The 23,722-nt window shown below is 41.5% G+C and overlaps 1 protein-coding gene across 1 annotated transcript in view; it reads right to left on the bottom strand.

Moving 5' to 3' along the window:
- The window catches only part of nalf1a (NALCN channel auxiliary factor 1a), a 55,406-nt gene extending 31,920 nt beyond the window's left edge, over positions 1-23,486 (bottom strand). Inside the window, exon 1 of the mRNA XM_086284081.1 lies at positions 22,584-23,486. Coding sequence (XP_086140207.1) covers positions 22,584-23,270 — 687 coding nt within the window. The 5' untranslated portion in view covers positions 23,271-23,486. The remainder of the gene's footprint in view (positions 1-22,583) is intronic.
- Positions 23,487-23,722: the final 236 nt, after the last annotated feature.

Raw genomic sequence — 23,722 nt, 5'->3', positions numbered from 1 at the left:
TTATGCAATCCTATAACTCACAGGCTGGCAGTGTACACTGTGATACTGTAAATCACCTTACTGTAAAAAAGAAAAAGAGAAACTGTTGCTCACTGTCACACTATGCTCTAATAAACAAAACTCATGTCCAGAGACTGACAATTCATTTACCGGGACAGACATGATCCTCAATCATCCTAATGGGCCACACAGAGCTTAACAAAGCCTTTTACCCAGTTCACTGTACTGTATATACATGCACACCTGGCTTTAAAAAAAGAAGGGGGGGGGGGGGGGGTGGCAGCTAAAGAGAGCAGTACCTGACTAAAGGGAAAGGCAGATAATTCCATTAGTGCCAAGTGGTGGGGAACTTAAGATGTGATCATCTGAAGGCAGCACTCAGGATCGCTTGTCATCAGTCTTCATATATGACACCACCACAGAAAACACCGCTGAGTGCTTCATAAACAAGGGCACCACCACCCCCACCACCCTGCACCAAACAGGCATTTTCCAGATTAGTTAAATACCATAATGTAATATAGCACAAAGGGACTGGGATATGCGTTCAGGCTTATATCAGCCCCTGTAAAAATAATCCATTTAAATACCTATGCAGACAATAGCTCTGTTAGACTAATTGATGCCATGCGCTTAAATGAATGGAGGCATTTGCCTGACCCTTAGGTGTTTCACAGGAAAAGAACATCCTGCTTGAAATGTCTTCATTTTCTCATAATTACTTAGCCAAACTAATGAATGTTTTTACTATAATTAAATTTTGGTTGTTCCATTATTGCTTAATCAGGAGAACAGCTTGGCAAGTAAATGCAATCCATCTCCAGGGAGGATTTTTGATGTGTCACTATAACACGCATCTGTCTTTTCTTTGGGGCATACACTTTTTTTTTAATCTTTAAACTGGAAGTAGCAGATCATTTTCACATTGAATAACTCCAAAGTGTCCATCTGATCCAGACTTGACTATAACCAAACAACTAGGGCTCCAGGTCATCTGGTCAATTGTTGGCCAATAAGTGCTGATCTGAAATCATTCTTATTTATTAGAATACAGGAGAAAACCATTACATTAATAGCTTTCCAAGCTTTAGTCTTTTTTTTTTTTGCAGTGGGAGGAAGAGACTAAGCACCTGTTACAACCCCCCCACATATTCCAATACCCTTAAAGTAACCTTAACTTCTAACTTAAAGCTTTGCACGGTTGGCTCAAGATTCAATAACACCATATCAGAAAAGTTGCTCGTTGCATCTTGTTAAAACAGACAACCAAAAAATATCAAGTCTAAACTTTGCAAAAAGAACCCACCAGTTTGTGTATCAGGGCATCAACCACCAACATATCATCTAAAAACAGACTAGCATCGCTAGGATGTTCAGACAACTTGGTGCTTGGGACTTTGAATGGTTTGTAGGTGTGATCTGCAAATGTAACATGGATGTTAAAGCTGAGCAGAGAAAATATCAGCCTTTTTGTTAAACTGACCTGACTGGTGGATTTCTGGAAACCACCCAGAGAGCAAATGGATGCATTCAAAGAGTTCACACTTTCCAAGTCCGAAGATTGCTCATCAGATCAGGAGAGCGACCAGGCAGATGTTTTCCACATTTATGAGGTTGTGCACTGTGAATTTCTCTTGCACAGATCATCCAAGTGCCAAGGCATCTTAGTGACCATTGTGCCGCTGTGACCCAGCACATGTTGAACTTTAAATGGGTTTTGCAGCCACAAAAACAAAATTCCATCCCTTTTGATGTTTTGACACACTGGGAGAAATCCAACACTCGCCACAGAGGTGCAAGTGGAAACAGGCAAAATGGGATTTCAACAGGAGCAGCACTGAAATCAATCCAGAGGTGCATGGGAAGATGACTCTAAAGGGGACGTTGGCCCAATTTAAAATGAAGCTGCCTCTGTGGGTAGGTGCACTCCAGTCTCTTCAGTCTGTCATTTGATTACATTATAAATAAGCTAACTGAAGCTAATAGGCTAGCATGCAGTGTTCATTTAGTGCACTGTGGCTGCTGTGGTTCCTTCCTTGAATATTTACATTTATATTTACATTTAATTAAATAAATAAAAGGTTAGATGTGTTTTGTTTTTTTCAAACTATCATTCCAAAAACCTCATATTCTCTTTCCCCTCAACCCCCAACCGCTCACAGCAGGACTTTCAGATTATTATGCATCATGTTGAGTCTCTCTTTGAAAGTCGAAACAAAGATGGCGACCTGCCCACAGTCAAAACAGAAAACACAAGCAGCAAAAGAAACTTTTTACCTTTTGCTATCTTTGCACTAAGATAGACCAGGGATGTCAAATACGAGGCCCCGGGGCCAGAATCAGACCTCCGGGGCCTTGTATGGAAAATATAGCGGACATAGATTTTGGACTTTTAACTCATTCACTGCCAGCCATTGGCAGTGAATGAGTTAAACCCATTGACTCATTCACTGCAATTGACGGCTATAGACGTCAATGGCAGTGAATGAGTTAACTATATTTTCACAAGTTTTACAGTGTTTCCTACTGATAAAGACCTCCACCATTACCATTCATTCTACACCAAAACAATTAAGTAACAGATAAACAAAAACAATGGAATCACAGGAAAGTTCCTGTTTCTGATTTAGAAATTTCTGCTTTTTAGAGATAAAGAACATTTTCTGGGCAGTGAACTACCAGAACTTTATCTGTAGTTTAATACAGGTATTTATTTACTTATGACAGATTTTTTGCACTTACTACAGCAGCATTTACTGATATGTACTGCTGAAATTGCACTTCTTTTTATATTAAATGGGATTAAATGCGTAGTTAAACATCTTCACACCGACAGAAAGGGGTCTTTCTTTGGTTCAGCCCACTTAAGATCAAAGTGGGCTGCATGAGGCCCACAATGTAAAATGAGCATCAATGAGACTGACAAAAGACTGTTAACCCTTTTTTATTTTTAAGCTACTGACCATGGGCGGGCGGCTCATTTTACAAGCACTCTTTAACTGGCATTAACTCCAGTACTGTTTGTGCTAGAGTCAAAAACTAAATGTTTCGGGAAAAAAGACAAGGCGAGGTTTACAGGGATATTCGGTGTATCATGGTACCACAAAGCATTCACAAGGTATGTTTATCTGAACAGATAAACAGAAAAATCAGCTCTGCCTAGATTTTACCATGTGTGTCTCAGATTACTGTAACTCCTCAACTCTTTTGAGAGAAAATTCTAATTGTTCCTGAAAGATCAGAATTATTTTGTAATTTTACAGCCAAAATTACAAAAAATTTAAATACATTTAAAAAAGTAACAGGGATCTGTAAGCGACATGGGCAATGCCTTCAGAACAACAGTAAATATTTACAACACCCTTTAGGTTTATTAGAACCCAGGTGTTGTTCAACGACCCTTTTAAATGCCAGGGGTCCAAACTGGGGCTAGAGCCGGTGTAACGAGAACTGGTGTTATAGTAAATTTATAGTGCTCCAAACCAAAGCACTGAAATATTTAAATTTCCACTCCCGTAATCAAACATGATCTAGCTATGATTACTTTAAGCCTTTGCCCTTGATTTGACAACATTAGGTTATGTCAGAGAAATGACTCCATGTGTCATATCTAATTGAAATGCCACAGAGGTTGAATAAGGCCTATTGAGTGGGTAATCCACGTGAGCCCTGTTTAGCCCAGTGCAGTTTCTCCTCTTTCCCAGCCCTGCCGCTATCTCCTGTGATCTCATCAGATCTGCTCCCTGGACACTCAAAAACAATATGGAAGCGCTGCCATGCACTGCAGCAGCTGGCCTCCCCTCTCTCCTCTCCCTGGCTCATTAGCATTCTGCTCAGGGATCAGCCCATTCATAAAAGGGGGCGTCGTGGAGTGGGCCAGGCATCTTGAAGGGACAAAACCTCTCCAAGGTCAGCATTCACAACCACCACAGGAAGGCACAATGGCAGAAATCACTCGTGAGCGCTTCCATCCGTGGCTTTACTGCAACCTAGACAGGCGAACAATGCAATGCACTGCAACAGTCTATCATTCGTCAATGCACAGGAGGCTCAGTGAGACTGTAACAGACTCACACGCACCGTGTTGGCTAATATGAATAATAAATAAAGGCTAACAAAGGGGAAAAAAAGCATGTGTGATCACAGGATATTCATGCAGATGAGTTAAAGCACATTAACACTGCAACATAAGGGAGAGATCTGTGGATGAGAGAGTCTGTATCTATGTCTTGCTGTCAAGTAGGAGGTACTGTGGGCTGAGCGAGAGAGCGAGTCAGAGCTGCAGCAGCACCCGTATGTGAGCCACTTCCACTCCGAGAGCCGTCATAATCACTGCTGGTTTGATGTATACGCACAGAGTCACCGCTACACAAAGAATCCATCTGTAAGCTGATTTCAAAATAAAGCCAACACAGTAAGGGATCTGCACAGTGATACTGGCCCTTACCTGATGAAAGGATAACGATTTTTCACAGAAAATTAGGTGACAGGTGATGCAGTGTCTGGCTGGAGTTTGCCCCCTTTTCCCCATATTTCTGTAAAATCTTATTTTGTACAAAATAAGACAATTCAAGAGACAGCCTCAATTAGAGCAGGGCGATATGGCCAAAAATATTTATCACGATATATATTTGAAAATTTGCGATAACAATATAACTGACAATATAATTAATGGGAGACAAAATACAACTCCACAACTTTACTAGCGCAAAAAAACCCATCCATTTATTTTCACTTAAACAAGCAGCTGTTTTTTATGTGCATTAAAGCTATATAAAAAATTAACAGTGCAAATGCAAATTTCTTACTGAAATTTCCAGTAGAAATGGGTGGATATATCCTGAGCATAACCATGTACAATATCCACTGAAGTTAAAAAGAGGTGCTTTGCAACATTTAACTGCAGTGTGCCAAATAAAAAAGTCAAATACGTATTTTTCGGACCACAAGGTGCACGGGATTATAAGGCACATTAAGCGAAACAAAGCAGTCAGATAAATCAAACTTTATTCAACTCATACTTCTTGCTTCCTCCACTTCTGTACCATTGATTCCTTAATGCTGTATTCTATCACAGCTGCTCTATTCCCATGTTGTTGCAGTATATTAATGACTAACCTCGTATTGTGGCTGGATTATCTCAGACTGAAGTTTGGTCCGTTTACAGCATCCTGCCATGCGATTGCATTTGTCTCTAACCATCAGAAACCCTTACGTTTATCGAGTGGAAAAGTGTTTGCGTTCATCCTGCAGCTTCACTGTTTTTACTATGCTAACATAGCTGTGTCGCTAGCGATCACGTAGCACATCATTATATACCAGCTAGCCCAACTTCAGTAACCCTACAAACGTACCTGCTGTTTAGTTTCCTGTCTTCATTTATGTTGGAAGTGATAGCAGAGCTGTACATTTTAATTTTTTCAGAAATCTCTCAGTCAGAACATGCTATCCGATTGTTCAGTGATGACGCGACGAATCCTACTTCCGGGCCTAAAGTAGTCTGCGTTTAATATGGCATTTGTGTTGTTAACATGTTTAATGTTATGTATTTTCTTCTATTTAATCTCAAAAAGCTCCTAAAACAGTCAGCGATCACTGTTGACCTCCCTCGGCTTTTATTACCGCTAATCATTTATTTAAGCTCAGTTTTTAAAACCTTAGGATGTAACTACAGCCCAGCCCATGCAGCAGTATATGAATGACTAACCTCGTATTATGGATGGATTATCTCAGTTGTTCTCCTGGCTGAAGTTTGGTCCTTTTACAGCATCCTGCCATGCGATTACATTTGTTCCTGACCACCGAGAACACTCACATTAACTTTTATCCAGTGGAAAAAAAGTTAGCTTGTTTATATTATGCTAACATAGCTGTGTCGCTAGCGGTCACGTAGCACATCATTATATACCAGCTAGCCCAACTTCAGTAACCCGACAAACGTCACTGCTTTTTAGTTTTCTGTGTTCATTTATGTTGGAAGTGATAACAGAGCTATACGTTTTAATTTGTTTCCAAAACCCCGCAGTCAGGACATGCTATATTGTATTTAGATAGAAGCTAGCGAGCTAACTCCCTGCTAACCTCTAACTCCGTTAAATGTCATAAATTCCGTTTTCATGGATGCCTGGATGTTAAACTCAATTGTTACACCTGGTAGAGCAGAACGCTGATCATTTTATTAAAGATGAAAGACTTTAGACAGTTTTTCAACTCTCAGTAATGCCATAGTGATCGTTTGATATATGGACCTGCAGTGGAGTTTAGGTCCAGACACGGCTAGTGACGTCAGACTGAACAACTGGATATCATGCTTAGGTAGCTAGCGAAACTAGCGAGCTAACTTCCGCTAACTTCTAACTCCGTTAAATGTAATAAATTCTGTTTTCATGGATGCTTGGATGTTAAACTTAATTGTTACACCTGGTAAAGCAGCAGTTCTGATCATTTTATTAAAGGTGAAATAATTTAGACAGCTTTGAACTCTCAATGTGCCACAGTGTTCGTTTGACTTTGGGACCTGAAGTGGACGGAGTTTGGGACCCAGATTACTCCCAGATTTACGAGCACCTTAGTCAGACAAATATGGTAATAACGACGGCCGCTTGCATGTTCTACAAAAAAATGTCCTTTGGTGGGTATCTGACGGACAAACACCAAACCAGTTCCACATCACTGAAGTTGCATCATTTTTACAAACCTATTCTGGTTCAGCCATTGCACTCAACGATCCGCTTTCCCCCTTCTCATTCTCCGTTGCCGCCATGCTTTTTCGGAACACGTGCGTATGTAAACAAAGGCACTGCGCATGCGCGTTTTACCCATATTCTATCGCGATATTTTCTTTTTTTATCGTTGCCTAACATTATACCGGTATTACCGTGAAGGGTATAATATGGCCCAGCCCAAGCCTCAATTACTGAGAAACTGCATCAGACATTTTATCACATTTATTGAAGACTAAATGAGTAATTCATTAGAAGAGAAAATAATAAGCACAGTAAAGAATAGTTCCTTTTTTCCCACAGATGTCTTGGTGTCCCAGCCATCCTCGGAAAGATAGCAATGCATCTTTTTTGCCAGTTCCAGGGGTCATTTGTTCAAGAAAGGCTCCACTTTGCACAGTACAATGCAGCAAATAAATACATCAAATTCCACTGAAATGTTAGTTACTCTAAATAATAAATGCCAACGGGAACAAAGCAAATAATTTAAACTTGCTTTTACAGTTTCTACCTACTTTATTTGCCCCAGTTTCGCTTCAGCTCAGTGTGAGAGTCTTAACTTTGCACGCTGCTGTCGTTTAGGCAAGCTAGTTTGTCTTGTCTGTGCTTTCACACAGATGCACAAATGCCACTCAACAACACGTGAGTGAGGCAGAGCAAGAGACGTCAATGGTAGAGGCACCGACGGAGCCTTTCATTCATGCCGACTCACATGACCAGATTTAGCGGTTAAGTCAGATTCTGCTGCAAACATACAACGATCCTCTACTTTGCCTTCACTATACAATGCTAGTGCTAGTGCTAGCAATCCGTTATCACCCATATTGAGATTTCTGGATTGGGATCAGAATATCCTTTCCAAATATCAGCATTCTTAATCCATGTGTTCATTTGTCCACCAGTTATCCAACTAAAGCAGAGGCAGTAGTCAGTCAACATTTTTGCTTTGCTGTCACCATCTTCTTATTTTGAAACCGGACAGGACAACTGAGAGGATCTGACTGCGAAGCTCAGAGTCAAGTTGTTGGCTATTCAGCATAACATTAATAACCCTCCATTCTGACTCTGAGGATTTAGAAAACAAATCAAGTTTTATTCAACATGACCTGAAACTAGCGACTGAGCACTAGGGAAGGGAATATTTGGATCGCCCTTGTTCACCATTAAAAAGTATGCTGTCTTTAAAGACTCCCACGATGGCTTCACTTTCAGAACAGGAATCTACATCCATCTGTTACACTGTATTAGATCCTGATCGATATAGGATTTTTAATCCAAATTTTGTGATTAAAAATTAGATATGTCAATATATTGGCTAACATTTGTTTTTCTTTCAGATGCACAAAAAGTAAAAAGATTTTCCTGCATATAAATGTAATTATTTATATACTCATTTACGCTCGGCCTGGATCAGCTGGTTGTGTTTGTCCAAACATATATGTTGCTAAAAGGAGTGCCTCTGGTGGACAAACTATGTAAAGTCAATACTCATAACATAGTTGAAGGGTGTTTATCCTGTCACTTCTTTAATTTTCATGTATTCACTGGTGTAAATGCAGATACCAATAAACTGGCAAATAGCTAAGATCAGCTAATATTATCGGCCTGCAGAGAAATTGGTCTTGTTTTGCTGTCTAAGGGCTAACACAGGGACACAGCTGACCAGATACTTTTACAACCATGCCTGCAATCAAGAGAAATAATATGATAAATTACATCCAATATGGATCATTCTCAATTGAGCAAGGTAATTATGAAAAACAACAGCTAAGATAGGTGGGACAGTCTTTACAGGACAATCTCATCTTAAAATCAGATGACTGTGTGAAAGGAGAAGTCCATCCAACATATAGTAAAGTAAAAGTATCACACTGGTTTTAATGTATATTCAACTGTGATGAGATTTTGCTGATTTCTTCTTCAAAATGTAGTGCATAAGCCTTTTCCAAACCCTAACAGGAAAACACATTACTTCACTGAGCTCCATCTGTGTTTAGGTTTAGTTTCAAGGCCCCCCCATCTGAGAGCTGATATCCTTGTTGTTACACATCATTTGCTGCACAATTGCATAGCTGTCCATGTTGCAGGTTGAGAGATAACAGATGAGGTGGCTGATACTCTAACACCGGTCTCTTTATAAACTGTACATGCCCTCCTCTGAAACACACGTTTGTTCCCAGATCGAATGGCACAATCAGACAGGTTCAGATAATAACGTGATGTCTTCACTGAGCTCAGCAGCTGCCCTATTTTGGTCAGAGGAGCTGCCCACTATCAAATGAAGGACGTGTGAACATGCAGCGCTAGGCTCAAATCAATAGGGATCAACCTCTTGATATCGCTGCCACCCGTCCCTGAGATCAATGCAGATGTGTGCGGTTGACAAGGATGTAAAGAGGGAGGATGCTGTGGATGCTGTCCTCCTTTCCATTTGCACACAACACCGGCTAAGATTAGACTTTCAATCGGACCTGAAGGGAGGGGCGGAGGAGATGAATTTGTGGAAGGACTGGTCAGGGATTGTGTTCCGAAATGATGAGGTGTAGTACAAAAAGCAGCCAAATAACCAGCAGCAACAGAGAAATAACAGAAACCCTAATACAAGCAGGAAAAGTTTTTTACTTCCACAGACTCTGTGATTACTTTCCATGCAGGTGCCGAGAGTTCTGCTTTCAAATCCACAAATGAGTAAAATTACCCAGGAGGAACAACGGTGCAGACACCTGTGCCGTTAATTCATTATTCTTCCTGAAGCATATTTCCCAGCGATTCAGTAAAAAACAGCAGATATTTTTGTGTCGTTGTGTCAAGAACAGAAGAAATTTTGAAGGTCCAAATTAAGATGAGATTAGCCTAAGGGCTTTTTTATTGAGGGCCTCCTCAAGAAATTTTTATTTCATTTATCACTTACACATTTTTGCATCTTTTTGGATGATTGTGATTACAGTAATAATAAAAAACACAAACAGACTACTGAGTGTGTGTAACTAGCCAGCTGACTGAGTTATTGTTGTGAGCTGATAAGGCTCAATAATAAAAGATAAAAACTTTTCCATTGCAGATGTGTGAAGTGCATGACTTTATGGTTTTCAGGTAAAAACATCTGTTAACATTTAGAAAGGCCTCAAAAAGTAACACATCACACCACAATCTGAAGAAGCTGAGGAACAAAGTGTGTGACATCTATCAGTCTTAAAAGGGTTACAAAGCCACTTCTAAGGCTTTGGGACTCGAGCAAACCACAGATGGAGCCACAAATCCAGAAATGGAAAAAACTTGGATTATTGGCAAACTTTTTCAGGAGTGACCGATCTCCAATTACTCCAAGGACTCTGCGACGACTCATCTACAAGGTCACAAAAGAACCCAGGACAACATCTAAAGGACTGCAAAGTGAAAACCACTGCTGACCAAAAAGCAACGCAAAGGCTCGTCTCACATTTTAGACGTTTGGGGAAAATATTCCATAAACTGATGAGACAAAAGCTGAACTTTTTGGAAGGTTTGAGTCCTGTTGCATCTGGTAAAAAGTTAACACAGCATTTCATAAAAAGAACATCAGACTAACAGTCTAACATGGTGGTTGCTTTGCTACTTCAGGACTTGGAGGACTTAGTTTAACTAATGGAATGGAACTATTTATTCTGCACTCTACCGGAAAATCAAGGAGAAAGTCCAGCCATCAGTTTGTTCCCTGAAGCTCTTCCTCTTCTCCTTTTCAGGGTCATGGGGTGGCTGGAACCTATTCCAGCTGTCTTAGGGTGAGAGGCAGGGTACACGTCACCAGTCTGTCACAGCGCTAACACAGAGACAGACAGCCATTCGCATTCAGATTCACACCTCTGGGCAGTTCCAAATGACCAGTTAACCTAACCTCACTTCCTGCTTGCCTTTAGTCTGTGGGAGGAAATCAAAGTACCTAGAGAAAACTCACGCAATGACGGGGAGAACGTGCAAAGTCCACACAGAAAGACCCAGGACTAATCCCCTATGGGATTAATAAAGTATACATTATTATTCATCCATCCATCCATTCGCTTCCGATTATCCTTTTCAGGGTCGCGGGGGGCGCTGGAGCCTATCCCAGCTGTCATAGGGCGAGAGGCAGGGTACACCCTGGACAGGTCGCCAGTCTGTCGCAGGGCTAACACACAAGGACCGACAACCATTCACACTCACATTCACTCGCACATTCACACCTAGTGGCAATTTGGATTATCCAGTTACATTATTATTGTTATTATGAATTGAACTCAGGACCTTCTTGCTGTGAGGCAACAGTGCTAACCACCGTGCTACTACCATGCTGCCTGGTGGATATATCATTATGGTTCATAATTGCTTTCACTTCCAGCACTGTTCAACGTAATACATTAAAACTACCTGAAAAGCAGTATTTAATTGTATTAAAGAATTCTTAATGGAGCATTATTTGGGTGAATATAACGCATCCTTTTACTTAAGTTTCTGGCTTAAACTATGCACTTAGATGCAGGCTCATCATTTCTGGTGGGAAATCGCAGAATTGAAGATTAAAAACATGTATAAAAGCTGGAAATGAAGATAACAGAGCCCTTCCGAGAGGTGTGCAGCCCCACTGGGATGCTTCCTATTTTGCTCAGTTGGATTACCTTTCATTACAAACAGCAAAACATCAGGATTCTGAATCAAACCATGCATCCTATCATTATGTTAGTATATTTTAAGCAAAAATGCCAACATTTACTGTTTAAAGTCCCAGTTTAATGTCCCCTGTGTGGCTATAAAGGTGAAAAACAACTTCTAAACACGTCTAAGGCAAACCAGACTGTACTTACAGTGACAAAATAACCCATCACATATCACCAAATTCAAACAGTGCCAAATCCAGACTTGAACACTGTGTATAAAAGATGTAGATGTAGCCCTTTGTGGTTTTAGTGAAATCATTGACTACCAACAAATAGGAAGGTGGGGGAACCCTACATCAGGTGGGGCAAAGAATTACTTAGTAGTAATTCTAAGTAAGTAAGTCGCATAATACCGTAATTGTCGGGCTATAAGCCGCTACTTTTTGCACAAGCTTTGAACCCTGCGGCTTTTAGTCAGGTGCGGCTTTTCTATGGATTATCCATGATTTTTGTCATATCGTAAGACGATTTGTTTTGTTTGTTCCGCTGTTGTACGGCACTACGTTGCCTGGCGGAAGGGCATGTGATCAGACACACAGTATCGGGGTTCAAGAGTGGTATGTTGGTCACATGTCCATCTGCCAGGCAACATAGTGCCGTACAAGTAGCGCTACACGTTCAGCGGGAGTCGTGGATGACGAGCGGCAATAAACTTGCGAAAAGCAAGTCATGCTCAACTCCACCGGTGGAATCTGACAGCGTGGAAAAGTGTGAAAACATCCATGATCACCAACGGATTTCGAAGGGCTGGACTGCTGCATGATGGAGAGGACACCACGGCCCTTCAGAGGGTGTTCGACTCTGACACTGACAACGAGGATTTGTTTGGTTTTGAAAGTGACAACGAAGGAAAGAAGCTGAGAGTGGATGACGAAGCGATCCTGAGCCTGTTCGTCTCCGACACTGGAGAAGAGGACTTTGGTGGTTTCAGTGCGCAGGAAGAAGAGAAAGATGGTGGTGAATGACTGACTTTTCTTCTTGTTAAAGCCGTGTCACTGCACCTGAGCCTAAAAGGTAGTCCGAATCTATTTTTCTGGTGTGCTGTAGGTTATTGTTATGTACTACATTTGTTACTCATTTATGAAGCACAGTACATGTTTCATACTTGTAATTACCGCTACTTTTACATATACCTAAAAAGCTGTGCAAATATGTACCCATAACTTGTTTTTCAAAATATTAATAAAAGGGGTGTGTCTCCAAACAGCCATCTCTTTCCTGACAATTCCCTTTGTGCATATTCTCTTACATATGATAAGTCAACATTGAAACACCTGCGGCTTTTAGTCAGGTGCGGCTAATGTATGTACAAAACAGGATTTCCCCCTGATTTTAGCTTGTGCGGCTAATATTCAGGTGCGCTTTGTAGTCCGGGAAATACGGTAATTTGTTTTGTGATCTCCAGTAGATTTTTCTTTGTCTGGGCTGTGATCAGTTGACCTGTTATAATACTGCAATATTCACTGCTCTTTGTGCATTCAGCCAGCTGCATTCAACAAGAATCGCATTGCTGATTTTTCAATTAATAAGCTCTATAAAAACTGGGTGAATCTAATTAACATCACCACCTTAAATATAAGTTAGTGTCCGCTACCCTTGATGTAGCCTAGCATTGACCTGAGAACCACAGCCAGCTCTGTACCAGTCACTGCAGTAAACTTCTCCACAGTACTGCAAACTAACCTGCACAAAACTGCACGGTACACTATATCCATGCAAGCTTTATAAAACTCCAGCTTAGTATGAGTTTGTATAATAATTCCACAACACATCTGAATTGAAAATCTCCAAAGTGAAATAATACGTCGCTTGTAAGCTTTCATTTTCCAGTTTATCAAACTTCACTTGCTGTGACTCCATAAGCTTTGAAAATAATCTCCTCTTCCTCTCCTGTCCTGGCTTTCTTGCATCTTTATCTCTTAGAGTGGAGCACATTAACGTTTTGAGCAGACACACTGCGCAGAAAGAGTTTGTGTGTTTGGTGATTTATTTGTTGAGCTGTTTGAAATGTTACATTTGAAATGACCTGCCACTTAAGAAAACACTAATCCATTAATGCTTGCTCCTCTTCTATATTCCAGGCTACATGCGGAATACCACAACTCCAGCTTTATTTACATCTGCCCCATGAAGGCATCGCAGAGATGAGAAGGGGGAAAAAGTGTGTAACCATGCTGTGGGTATTATTTTCTTATTACTGAGCAAGTAACTCCATGCAACTGGAAATAAGGCTAGGCTCATTAAAATGAACGCATTCAACAGTAATTTGCACATCTTTAACGTTCGAGCCAACTTTAGCCTCTGGATCAAGGCCTGAAAAGTGAAGCCATTGTGAAAGTGCCTAAAAAAGCCATCTATTTCCACTGTGAACGACTATCTTTGAACAGAGGAGGTGGCTTGCGACACCAACTGTCTGCCATCTATAATCCAGTTTTGAGATCCCTTCCAAGACACCTTAACACCCACTCACATCCTGGGCCATTTGACCTCACATGATAGGGTGGGGCTAGGTTTCACAATGGGTTCACCCGAAACCTTGGCTGATTGTGACCTACACCTGTTTTCACAACCTGGCTCGTGTGATTAGGAAGATGATCAAAATCGGGGACTCTCTACCAGTTGCTCTTAGAACTGAAGAAGCTTCTCAGATGAAACGTCTTCAAGAAACTTAAATGCCTAAAACCAGCATTCTTATTACAAAAAGTTGTATAGATGTTTACAGTGAAATGTTTATGGGCTCAGACACAAGTTTGCAGTCTTACTGAATCCAACATGATGCTTGTTAGGACATTGTAAGGAGAATTCAAATTTGATTATAGGGCAGCGCAATATGGCCAAAAATATTTATCACGATATATATTTGCAAAGGATAAGCGGTAGCGAATGGATGGATGGATGGATGGATATATTTGCAAATTTGCGATAACAATATAACTGACGATATAATTGATGCAAGACAAAATACTTTACAACTTCACAACTTTATTAGTGCAAAAAAATCCCATCAATGTATTTTCACTTAAACAAGCAGCTGGTTTATGTAAATTAAAGCTATATACAAATTTAACAGTGCAAATGCAAATTCCTTGCTGATAATTTAACCAAAAGACATTTCCAGGGGAAATGGGCCATCATATCCTGAGCATATCCTAACCATGTATAATATACACAAAACTTAAAAAGAGGTTATACACACACAATACGGTAATATTATGTTGAAGCACAGTACGTATCACTCCGCGAGGCTCCCGACTATGGTAGCAGTAATGCTCCGACAATCCATCAAGCAGTGCGGCTTTGTAGCTTAGCAAAGTCGTACTAAAACATTTTTGACAGATTTTTTTACCACATAAAATTGATTCGGGGTCAGTAAACACAACCAGAATTACATAAATAAGGCACTCGGGATTATAAGGGGCACGGTCGATTTTTCAGAAAATCAAAGGACTGATTTTAACTGTGCCGCATTTTCCGAAAAACACGGTAATAACGACGGCTCGCTAGCATGCTCTACCAAAAATAGTGCTTTGTTGTGTATCTGACGGAAGAAAGCCAAACCAGTTCCACACCACTGTAGTTGCAGCATTTTGACAAACCAATTCTGGTTCATCTGTTTCATTCAACGATCCGCTTCCGTCCTTCTCATTCTCCGTCGCCGCCATGCTTTTTCCGCCATGTGCGTATGAAAACAAAGGCACTGCGCATGAGCGTTTTACCCATATTCTATCACGATATTTCATTTTCTTATCATTGCCCAACATTATTACCGTGAACAGTATGATATGGTCCAGCCGTATTTGATTAAACAAACAACGTAATTGGCCATAACTGGTGAAGCCAGAACCCGAAATATCTCTAATCCATGAAAGATATTTGGAGCTTCTGAGCCTCTAAAGCAATGCCAATACAGAAGTGTTGCTAACCTGCAATCTTTTTAAAAGATCAAAAGTAAGAATGACGGCTGAAGATGAAATTCCTCAATCTGAACAAATGCAAAACACAAACTTGGAGGAAACACCCTTAGCCGATTGCTGTCATCCGGTTGCAAGGAACCTTGTTGTGATTTTTGACAGTGTGATAAACAGATTAGCTCTCTTGTTAAGCTCAGCTTCTTTCAACTAATGCATGAATTATGCTTTAACTGTAAACTGTACTGTAATTGTGACATAACGGGAAACTCCTTTTAGCTGTAAAGCTGTAAACTTCCAAATAACCTCTCGTGCACTTCCTGAGAAAGACGTTGATTTCCTGCAGAAGTCTATATCAAGTTCAGGCTCCTCAGTGAGGTTACCTTTACCTACGTCGTGCCACATGATTTTGAGAGAATAATCCAGTCATTATCACCTCCAAGCAGCAGCTCACCTATACTGGCCTCCTTCCTCTGGCTTCCAGTACATTTCAGGATCCAGTTTAAATTTTTATTGCTTGTTTTTAAGGATCTCAGTAGTTTGGCGCTCCCTCACTTAACAGAACTTTTGAAGGCATACAATCCTGCAGTAGCACCGAGGTCTGTGCTCTTTCTAGATGCAGGCTTGAAAGCAGAGGCGAGAGAGCCTTTTCGGTGGTGGCTCCTAATCTTTGGAACAACTTATCTTTTCACATAAGAGCTGCCAAGTCTCTTAATCGTTTTAAAACACTTTTAAAAACCCATCTAATATATATATATATATATATATATATATATATATATATATATATATATATATATATATATATATATATATATATATTAGAGGTGGGAATCACCATACATCCCACGATACGATATTATCACAATACTTAACGCACGATACGGTGTTATTGCAATTTTTTAAAAATATTTTGCAACATTCAGATTCTGTACATAAAGGTAAACTTTATCAATATTCATTTTATCTAATATCAAAGTCTCACACTCAGTCTTTCTCTCATTTCAGTCAGTTTTATTGTTGACAAACTGAACGGTTTGTATTACAGTCTAGTCCAACTTAACTGAATGCAACCATCTGGTACAATTATAGCTATTCTGAACTATGCAATTTATGAAAACCATGCAGCCCATTCAGCAACTGAAGAATTTGAAAGTAAATTAAAACAAAATATAATTTTACATTAAATAAAAAAGTTTTAAACTTAATTAAAATAAAATATGTCTTAAAATAAGTAAACTGTGAGCCCTGCGACAGACTGGCGACCTGTCCAGGGTGTACCCCGCCTCTCGCCCTATGACAGCTGGGATTGGCTCCAGCGCCCCCCGCGACCCTGAAAAGGATAAGCGGTAGCGAATGGATGGATGGATGGATGGATAAGTAAACTGTCATGTTTATTGCTGCAAAAAAAAAAGTTAAACACATTTGGACAGTGAAGGAATGTCAGGGTTCTTGCTCAGAAAAAGGATCAACATGCTCTGAAGTCGGAGCATGTTCCAGTCCACAAAAACTTTTTTGTAACAAAATATCGATTTCTGCTGTCCCTGTATCGATACATTATTAGCAAACAAAATATCACGATACTACACAGTATCGATTTTTCCCCCACCCCTAATATATATATATATATATATATATATATATATATATATATATATATATATATATATATATACATATATATACATATATATACATATATATATATTTACAGTGTACATTCTGAATAGCTTTTACAGCACTTTGGTCAATTGAGGTCATTTAAAATATGCCACACAAATGAACTTTCTTGAGAATTCCTCTGGTTTCAATAAGAAGTCTGGTTTTATAGAGATCTATGGTTACAATGAGTCTCTGGCTCCCTCAAACTGTGACCTCAGTAAAGATTTTTCTGACGAGTTCACAGAGTCAATCTCTAGTTTCAACTCTCACTGAACATAGCATGATTTCTTTTAAATACTGTCCAGAATCGAGTTGCGAGGAGGCTGGAGCGTGTCCCAGCACTGGGAGGGAAGGAGACAGGGTACACCCTGGACAGGTCGCCAGTCTCACAGGGCTAACATAGAGACAGACAACCGGTCTTCTCATTTTCCCAGCTTTTACAAAACTTACTGAACACCACTTTAAAAACAAGGCTCATAGCAAACCGTGAGTTTCGTGCACCTGCTTCCAGAGTAGGGAACACCCTAATTACTGTGACCCCTTGCCTTTGTTAGCTAACAGTCATTTTCCAGTCAAATGCTATCTGGAGAGCTTCGCTGTTTCCTGTAAAACTCTGACTGAGTCTGACATGTTGGTTCACGCTCGGGATGAAAAAAAAAAGAAAAAAACAAAAGCTGGAAAATACCGCTGCTCAGTGCATCTGCCCCGGTTTGTATGTTCTAAGCCCGCCCTGCTGTCAGGATGAATGGTGGGTTTTCACAGAGTCCGATGATGGAGGATCCCATTGTGAGGAACAGCACACTGGCCGTGTCTGCTGTGTGATGTTTCACCTCAGGCGAGAGGAATCAAAGCACCACCTGCGGACCACTGGAGACACTCCTGCACAACAAACGCGACTCTCAAATATCCTCGCTCGAAATGTCAGAGACTGTCCTGCAGCAAACGCCTGCTGTACCTGTCTGCACTGTTAACCGTGCACCAGACAGTGATTCAGGCCTCTGTTTGTTTAATGTTTTCACACTTTTCCATCTGAGCGGGCACACAAGTTGAACCGCTAGGTTTCTCCGAGGCAGGTAGCCATTAACTCAACAAGAGCTCGATATTATCCTTTGAGTCATGCTGCTCTTTCTGTACCATACGGAGGACTCGGGCAACCCTATAATCTAGAAGGTGACTGAGAAGGGTCATTGTTAAAGAAATTAGCAGCTTGACTAAATGACTGTTTTCCCTTCAAATGCCAAGAGGTGAGTGTGAAGAATGGGCCTGAAGACTGGCAGTGGCTAAAACATGAAATCATGAGCAGGGCTTCAGTTCAGCAGGGGAGAAGAAAGAATGTCAGACATGGCGGCTGGAGTAAAACGCACAGCCGTCTCACACTTATGGCAGGAAACTTCAATATTGGAATATTGAAGTTTCCTGCCATAAGTGTGCAAGATCAGCTGTTTATTTTCCTTTACACTGTGACTCTACATTCTTATTTTCTCCAGATATCATTTAGTCCAACTCGTGGACCTAACAACCTCCTTAACACTCGTATTATCAATGACACCCACAGCCTGGCTGATGAAGCAAATATGGCAGACTAGTCAACTAACCTTTATACTCAGATATGATTTTGCTAGTGACATACAGTGAGTCTGCTGTAACTTATCTACACTGCACAAATCTGGTGATGGTTGGTTAGTAACATTAAACTCATAAAGTAATGTGAAAATGGACAGCCAAGATGCCAGATCAGCCCTGGGTGTTTGGATAAAACAGCTAGCTTTGTCCACTCAAGACAGTATTTTTGCATGTGAGCAAGCACACTAGCTTTAGCTAACATTAGTCTGAAAAACAACAGCACTGAGTCGGTTCTGAGCCGGGAGAGAAAAAAAATTCTATATGAATGAAACACACTGCTGATGTTGCTGTTGGTTTAGCCGGGTTTAGCCGGTTAGGTCAAACCGGTTTTGGTAGATAAAGCTGGCTTTCTTTTAGCTAATATTAGATCACTAGGGATAATCCTGGCAACTAATCTTTTACTTGAAAAAATCAATTAGGCTAAACGACTAGTCTTACACTAAGAAACATTCAGATATAACGTTCAATTTGAAAATAATTTAATGCCAAAAACTGTTTAAACAAAGGCATTTGAATCCATTAATATATGACTTCTTCAATAATGAGCTATGCGACTGGCCCATTATGAGTGTTGTACATAATACTCCAAACAGACAGGGAAGAAGAAAAACACATAAAATAAGCTGATGTTAAATATGATATGAAAAGATATTACTACAAAAGATGCTCGTGTATTACTGAAATATCTTTTGAAAAAAACAAAAAGTCAGGAGGCAACAGCCTCAGCTGGCTCCTTTCAATGTGGAGGACTACTCTGCTCTACTCTGAGCATCTCCCGATTGACTGAACTCCTCACCCTATCGCTGTGGGAGAGCCCATCCACCCTTCGGAAAAAGCTCATTTTCACCGCTTGTATCTGTGATCTCTAATACTGTTGACAAAAAGATCCATTCATGGTGTTTCTTAAATTAAGTGCTCTATCTGGTGGCAGCTGGCTGCATAACATTTAGGACTGGGCATCAATTCAAATGTTAACAATTAGATTTAACGACTAGTACGTCTGGTCCCGACTACTGACAACAGCAACCATTAGTCGCTTAGTCAACTAGTTCCTCACATCCCTGTAGCTAACATTAGCTTGACTGCTAACACAGACTTGATACCCAACTTAGCAACTGATACTGTCAGTAGCACATTGAAGCCAATTGTTGGCGCTGCGAGTCAGCCATTTGTCACTCAGGTTAGTGGACTCTTTCTACGCTACTATTAGCTAGTAACGCTCACTGTTGATGCTGGCATCAACAAAGAGGCAGTGCAGCAGGGCACTTAGTAATGAGCATAAGTTTTGCATCCTTTGGAAGTTCGACCTGAATCCTTTGTAGAAAAGTCACTCCACTGGCTGTTAAGAGTCAAGAACAGTATAATTTTACATAACTAAGTTATTACCCATGTGTGAATGGTTAAATTTTCACACATTGTAAAATTTTCAGTGTACCCTGGTACATTTACCTAACATACATACAGAAATAGAAATAGTGGTTACAATTACTCCTAAAAGTGGTGGGAATGCAGACAGATTACTGTTAAAAAGAAGAGCATTTTGGATTCATACACTAGAAATTGAAGAATTGAAGAATGAATGTTGAGCTGCTTCCTGTAGCCTATTATAATAACCGCCTACTGGGATTTCCATTTTATGGATGCCCCTTTCACGGATTAAATTTGATGCCATTCAATTTAAACATTGTGCATTTTGCTCACTCGTATAGACTCGGTTGACTGCACAGGGTCAGAATGTTATTCTGTATATGAGTTTGCATTTATTGTACATTTGTACATCTATTTATACAAACTGCTCAAATATATTTTAATGAACAGCTTCGTACTAATGTTTTTTTAGGCACGTTTGCCATTGTTCCCCTTATTGTAAGTATTGTAAGAGTTTTAACTGCAGATGATGAAACCTGACTTTTTTTTTTTTCTTGGATCACATTCCAGTGTGGTTAACCTCGAGATGTTTGTTGTCAAACAATTGTGTGTAGCTTTTGTTGATCCTCACGTGCACTAAAAATGCATAAATTTTGTCCAGCTAAAAATACTAAGCAGAACAATAAATCCATTCAGTTTGTTCTTATATTGTCATAAACTAGCCTCTGATACAGGCTTTGAGACTTGGAATCGGTCTCTGTGCTACTTGTATCTTTTATCCAATGTGTCTTTAAGTGTCTTGCTCAGCAAAAAAAATCTATCAGATCCATTTTTTGTATGTATTTTTGTAGCTAATCCAAATATGTATCAAGATCCCACAAATACTCGAAATATAAAGAGACATGTAACAGCAGACTGAATATGGAGCCTGGCTTTAAACACTGACAGCAAAACTGTCAAGAAAGAAAATAAATCCTGATCCACTGTTGTGCAGGAGATAAATTCAAGAGCAGCTTCCTCCAACGCCTTTCTGCACTCAAAGAATCAGAGTGTTTATATGCAACAATATGCATTATCGTACCTAAAAAAGGCTGCTGTATTTACCAGCATTAAGACATTCAATAGAACAGAGACATAAAGAAGAAAGTGAATCATAGTTTGCTGACTGCAAATGCACACAAAAGGGATTTGGTTTGCCTTTTCACATTTCCTTCCCCTAGATCCTAGCTACTTTTTCCAAACTAGGCCCCGCTCCTGTGCATGCCACACATTGGGTCTGTATAAGCAGGCAGATGGCCTGGTTAGATTTTTCACTTGACGCCTGTGCTTGTGTCTCTGCCGCTGGTTGGGTGAATGGAGGCCATCTGGGATTGGCCAGGGCTTCTGTGAATGGAGCTGGGGAGCGCCATTCAGCACTGTGGACAGCTCCATGGTGCTGAACCGACTGACTGTCAGAGACAGCTCTTAACCGGGCACCCATTACAGCCCACATTAACCTCGCCGTGCTCTGTCAGGAGATGTTAAACGATCAAACAGTAGAGCCAACGCGAGGCCGTTTGCTTGTGTGTGTGTGTGTGTGTGTGCGCGGATATGGAGATAAGCAAACAGCAGCGGGAAGGAGACTTCCGGCACATTAGGCAGGGAAACCACCTCTTGACTGTAATGAAACACTCTTGATATGGAGTGGGGCAGTGGTGGTGAACACCTGGCAGACTGCAGCAACACACAAACACACACACGGGGATCCTAGAGTTGTTTGCATAAGGTGCCTGCCTCATTCCTGATCATTAAACTGTTAGAAGGCCATAAAATTGGAGTGTCAACCATGCGGCACAGTGGCCAAAAAAGGGCCGAGGAAGGGTCTGATCTGGCCCTGCTTGATGGCTGGTACATAATTACTCCAATTTTTTGGTCAAATGAGCTGCTAAACATGCTGGCAGCATCTGGAAATTTAAAGCACTTCTAGACTTCAAGTAGTAAAATACTGCTGTGTAGTTCCAAAGACTTACGCGATTTTGATTTCAACTGATTAACAGAACAGACAAAGACAACCTGGGCTGTTAGAAAACGCAGGACTAATTAAATGTGCATTTCCTGGGGGGGGAGCCAATAAGGGAGACCAGAAGACAATGATCAGCAGCGGACTGAGCCACCTGCTCAACCAGGTGAGCTACAAGGGCACCTGTACATTTAAAGAGCAGACACATTGTTTTTGGAGGGGTGGGTAAATTGGACCACTGCATTAAATTATCCAGTGGTCTTACTTAACCATATGCGTTCTCCGGTATTATGAAGTGCACAAGCTTGTAAAAGGGAGGACTGTGGGGATGGGGCGCGCACACACGGCCTCCATCTGCACATTAGCATGGGGCCTAAACACGATGAGGAGATGAATGAACATGAGGCCCGGAGCCGGGAGTCTCCTTGAATCTGTCACCCGTCTCCATGGCGACAAGAGGAGGAGGAGGAGGAGGACCACAAACTGGCATCTATCCGGGCCCAAATCAACAGATGGCCACCACCACATCACCCCCCTCTCCCCAACACCCTCCCACCCCATCCCTTTTGTTTGTTTGTTTGTTTGTTTCCTCTCTTTTCTTGCAGGTTTTATTTGTTTGTTTGCAGCCTACCTTGCACTGCTCCATGCACGTCCTCACCGAATATGCCCCCGGCTCGTATTTTTGAGTGAGGAGCTCAAAGTCCTCGTATTTCTCCTGGGCGTGCTGGTCGTAGCGCTGGTACGCCTGGACGCACAGACTGCAGCGGTTCGCGTCGCCGTCGCCGAGCGCGTCGAGGCTGCAGTTCAAATTGTCCGGACTCGTCGAGCCGTACAACAAATCCAGCAGGGAGTAGGAGTTACAAAAGGAAAGGTACAAATTGCTCATATTTACAGCCCGCGTCCCCTCTCTGTCGGAAAGGCCCCTGCACAACTCGTCGGCATCCAAGAAAGTAAAGCAGTCGTTAGATAAACTATCCCGGTGGCAAGTTTCGAGCCGCCACAAATGTTTGGTAGAGTTTCCTATAAAAATATCATCTGGGTTTCCTCTGAGGCTGCTGTGTGCTGAGTATGTCTGAGGTGACAAAGGGTGGGTGGATGCGAACTTGTCCCGGGTCCGGGCCAGCGTGGCCTCGGCGCAGAACCACAGGTGATCAGAGAGGAGGATGGTTAAGAACAAGAGGGATGCCAAGGACAGTCGCCATCTCTGCGCCCTCTCTGAGTCGGTGAATGGCTTTTGGTTGTCGCGGGGGGGCTCTAGCCAGATTTGGAAGCCGTCGTCATCTTCTTGCTGCCAACACGTCCCAGCACCCCTGGTCATATTTTGGGAACCGGCCGACTCCACCGTGGGGGCTCCTCTGCCGCAACAGTCATTGACGTCGGGTCCGCTTCGCGTTTTCCTCCCCTCAAGTGTCGGGCGGTGGGTTGTCCCGGCTTGCCTTTGCTATCAGCGGTAATTCCCATTAAAAGGAGCGTGGGTCGGTTGGGAAATCAAACGCTGGCGACCACGGGCCGCATCCTCCATGGCTGACCGGTGAAGCCGCTGTCCTCCCGCCCGCCCGCCCCGAGCTCTCCTCCGCGCCGCGCCGCTCCGCTCCTCTGCGTAGCCTCGACTCCGTTTTTAGAAACACTTCCCGACGCGTTTACGTTTCCCCCGGCCTCGGTCGTGCAGGGACAAAGGCGCTATCCTCTTCCAACATGGCGAAGCTGTATGCCTTTGTGTCGGCGGATGGGCCTACAGCCTGTGACAGACCTCTTTTTTTTTCTTTTTCA

Source organism: Aulonocara sp. 'chitande type north' Nkhata Bay, linkage group LG23 (assembly GCF_057382095.1).
Source record: "Aulonocara sp. 'chitande type north' Nkhata Bay isolate Kocher_YH1m ecotype deep benthic linkage group LG23, A_spYH_male_GT1.1, whole genome shotgun sequence".
Lineage (NCBI taxonomy): Eukaryota > Metazoa > Chordata > Actinopteri > Cichliformes > Cichlidae > Aulonocara > Aulonocara sp. 'chitande type north' Nkhata Bay.
The sequence above is the reverse complement of the archived record's forward strand: the minus strand, read 5'-3'. Positions and strand labels throughout refer to the sequence as shown.